General features: G+C 43.6%; 1 protein-coding gene across 2 annotated transcripts in view; it reads right to left on the bottom strand.

Annotated features, from left to right (window-relative positions):
- Window positions 1-2,438, bottom strand: part of LOC109467657 (tafazzin-like) — a 10,818-nt gene extending 8,380 nt beyond the window's left edge. For both annotated transcript variants that reach the window (XM_019765699.1, XM_019765700.1), the window contains exons 1-3: window positions 2,194-2,438; window positions 1,082-1,210; window positions 126-171 (exon numbers count right to left, since the gene is read on the bottom strand). In XM_019765699.1, the coding sequence (XP_019621258.1) occupies window positions 126-171; window positions 1,082-1,210; window positions 2,194-2,302 (284 nt within the window). In that variant the 5' untranslated portion in view covers window positions 2,303-2,438. The remainder of the gene's footprint in view (window positions 1-125; window positions 172-1,081; window positions 1,211-2,193) is intronic.
- Between the last annotated feature and the right edge of the window lie 1,378 nt (window positions 2,439-3,816).

Below are 3,816 nucleotides of genomic sequence, written 5' to 3'. Positions count from 1 at the left end.
ACACACACACACACACAACCACTCACTCACACACACACACACACATACACCCTTACTAACTGACACAGACAAACTTATTGACAACAAGTTTCAGCAAAATGTTTGATGTAAATGAGATATCCTACCATCTGACCTGCTTCCTGCTACATAGATACCTCCATTTCAGGATGCCTGTAGGTGGGTTAGGATGAATCATGATCAGTGAGCAGTGTAATATCCAAACTAAAAAATGCAAATAACATTATAAAGCCTTGCCTTTTCCATAGATTTCAATGCACCCAGCCCATGAATGCTAACAGCAACCATATCATAAAAGGAAGGAGCTTCTACAAAATAATAAAATGTATTTCCTATGATAGACAGTCATGCACCAAACAATGACAGCCAGGGGGGAGTTCACTATTTGTCAAGCTGGCTTTATCCCACATGTTCCTGGGATTCCTCCTAGACTGGTTGGTAAATGTCAACTAATCCAAGTGTAATGACCATGACCATCGTTATGCATAATAAGTAGGTCAGAGTTCTAGCTAGCGCGAAGTAGCGGGCCCCCTACGCTATAATTTTGACCCCCTACACTAAATTTTCAATACAGCATAGGGGCATTGTGACTGTATTTCTTTACTCAAGAATGCCAGATCAAATGTGAAAAATTACCAATCAAGGATACATTGTACATACCTTAGAAATAACATTTTTTCCCTTGGGTATCCATCAAATGGCCCCTTATTTAGCTCAATTTTTAAAAGCTCCGCCCCACCCCCCCTCTTAAGTCGCTTTGCTCCCTTGACATGCGGCCAGTACCACTACGCTAAAATTAAATCCTAGCTAGAACCCTGTAGGTGATCATAATTATGTAGTAAGCATATATATAGAATTATGGATCAATAAACACGGCTTCACAGAAGTGATTGAACTGGTTTGGATCTCCATTTCTAGTAAGACTAAGTGTATATAATATAGGTAGATGCTAAGATGATACCAAACACGCCCCTAGACTTCATATGTTACAAGGTCAATGCACAAGGTCACTGACTGTAGTCAATGATGTAAGTGGAGGAAGAAAATTTAATGTTTTACTCACCCCATATCAGCGGATCATCCATACAACATGCGTGGTTACTGACAGTGATGAGTGGCTGTGCAGGGTGGCGTCTCTCCACTGCTTCTGTCAGGACAGCAAAGTTGTACACGTGGACATCGTTCAGTACTCCTGAAAACATACAACACATTCATCTCACTATAAATGGTAGTGTTATTTCTATTACAGTTCAACTGTCTTATAATCTATTTAAACAGTTGCTTATAGAGGTGCAGTGGGTTGGAGTAAACTCCCACCTGTTGTAAGAACTGCATCGTCTGTACAGTTCAAAACAGTTGCGTGTCCCCTTATTATGACCTGGCATGACCTTGAGTACAATTATGGATTACGATTGCGATATTGTCATCCTAAATTCAGCGTTAAGCGTTACTGAATAATTCTTCGTTACGTGTAGACCTGCGTACTAGTAGTCAAACCTCAAGTAGCGGTCGTCACTTTGCCTCTCAAAATGCAGGAAAATGCGTTATTAAATTTAAAGGTTTAAGATACAAAATTTCCTAGGGGAGCATGCCCCCGGACCCCCCTTACATTGCTCGGGCCATCTGCGCTCGGCCCCCTTCTTCCAGAATTTGTGGACACACTCAGGGGCCAAGGCAGGCGCGAAACACAGGGAACACTAGTGTGAAGTGCCTTAAGTTAAATGCACACTTTGTTAAGTATATTTCTTCAGCGACCACTCTTTCTCACCAATTCAGATACCGAATCTAGTGGCAACTGGAATTCGATAAAATGTGTGTCCATTTACCTCGTTACCAACTGTCCTGAATTTACCGTTAGGTGTTGTCGTCTCAGTAATTTTTTTGGAACCCTGTCTTGCTGTCCCAATACTTCAACCTGTCTAATGCTTTCCTGATACTTCAACCCCCTCTGTCCCGACATACCCAACCCCCCTCCCCTCCAATGTCCAAGTGTCCTGTCCAATGTCAGTGCCCCCCTCCCACACAAGGTTTTTTTTAACCGCCTTCAAGGAGAGAACAGATGAGTTGATTTTTAATGGATGGTTACAATACTAAGACGTTTATAGTGATGGTAAGAAGTAAAATACATTATGTACATAGCAATAACGACGTTGAAATAATAATTTGGACACTAACTCATCATTAACTTGCTGAAGCCGCCGACCGCCGCCAGTGTGAGTGTGCTGGCGGTGTTCCACAGCCTGCCGGGCCGCGCAGGGAACGGCCACTTCACTTCTGACGACATGACCAGGCCGGTGCAGTGTCTACAGCTCCTGGATTCCTTCTTCTTGATATTTTTGCTTCAGTATAAATCATAACTTGTTATATAAACTTTCAGAAATTACGATCCGAACAGCACAGTGTGTAGCAGTGTTACGGCGCCATCTTGCAGTCAAAGTTCAAAGTGCAGCGATCTCGAGGGTTATATTTGCATGGGTTTACGGAAAGGCCTGGGCTGGCCAAGGGTGGTCCGACAACTCTTCAAGCAGAGGTTTAGACCTTTGGCTTACTTCTCGCGTGTTTTAGGCGTTTTTATCGGGATTTTTACCTCCATCAAAAATGGAGGTATTGTTTTTGGCGCGTCTGTGTGTGTGTCTCTGTGTGTGGGTGTCTGTCTGTCTGTGGTTTGTGTTTCCGCACATTTGTAGTCAGCATAACTTCATAACGCCTTTAAGGATTGTGATGATATTTGGTATGCTAGTAGGTCTTAGGAAGACGAAGGTCAAGCTAAAATATGGGCCTTCTGGTGGCTGACCTTGGTACTGCAGCAAAACTTCTAGTTTTGGATACTTTTGAAAGGCAGGGAAACAGATGTGCGGGTAGGCAGCGCAGTTTAATTGATGAGGTTCTCCCTGTGGACCCCTGAGTTGACGGGATCTATTACAGCCTGACCTACTTAATATTTTAGACTGAAGGTGCTACTGTATTTGTAGCCAGCATAACTTCAGAACGTCTTTACAGTTTATGGATTGTATTAGGAAGACAAAGGTCAAAATCAAATGCCTATTATGTTACTGTAGAGGACGTGTTGAAATAAAGTATGACAAAGGAGAGGAATTTTACATCAAAAATATTGTAGTTTGAATTTAGAAAACCATAAACTGAACTAGATTATGCTAATTACGACCTTATTTCAATGGTCAATGAGACAAAAAAAAAACATTTACAAAAACTCATATATTTCATGCAGGTATGAGATCTCAGAATTCTTGTATTAATTTTAATTTCAAAAGGGACTGGCGTAATACATTTCAAATGAACAGAGTCCCTTTTGGGGTTTTTTGTTCCCTTACGGGCGCAAATGACCTCATGGCCCGGCGGTTATCCGCCCGACGGGAATCTTTCGCCTACATGCGCCGGCTAAGCGCAAAAGTTTGGGCCGCTGCGCTTCCAACTCGCCGAAATCGGGGGACCGTCCCGTCCGGCCCTGGTGACGTCATCACTAGCAACAGGTGAGAATGTTGGTCGGGCCCGCCACGGCTGCAGGTGGCGCCGGCGGCCAGACTTTATGCGCTTGGCCGACGCACCTGGGCGAGAGGTGTATCCTAAGCCTATAGGCTTATCGCTCTTTATTTCCTCTCTTTCGTTATATTGATTTGAAGTTCAAAAGTGACTGGCGTAATACATTTCCAATGAACAGAGTCCCTTTTGGGGTTTTTTGTTCCCTTACGGGCGCAAATGACCTCATGGCCCGGCGGTTATCCGCCTGACGGGAATCTTTCGCCTACATGCGTCGGCTAAGCGCAAAAATTTGGGCCG

The sequence above is a fragment of the Branchiostoma belcheri genome, unplaced genomic scaffold (genome assembly GCF_001625305.1).
Source record: "Branchiostoma belcheri isolate BF01 breed outbred unplaced genomic scaffold, Haploidv18h27 scaffold186, whole genome shotgun sequence".
Lineage (NCBI taxonomy): Eukaryota > Metazoa > Chordata > Leptocardii > Amphioxiformes > Branchiostomatidae > Branchiostoma > Branchiostoma belcheri.
Note: the sequence above shows the minus strand (reverse complement) of the source record. Positions and strands in the feature narration are given on the sequence as shown.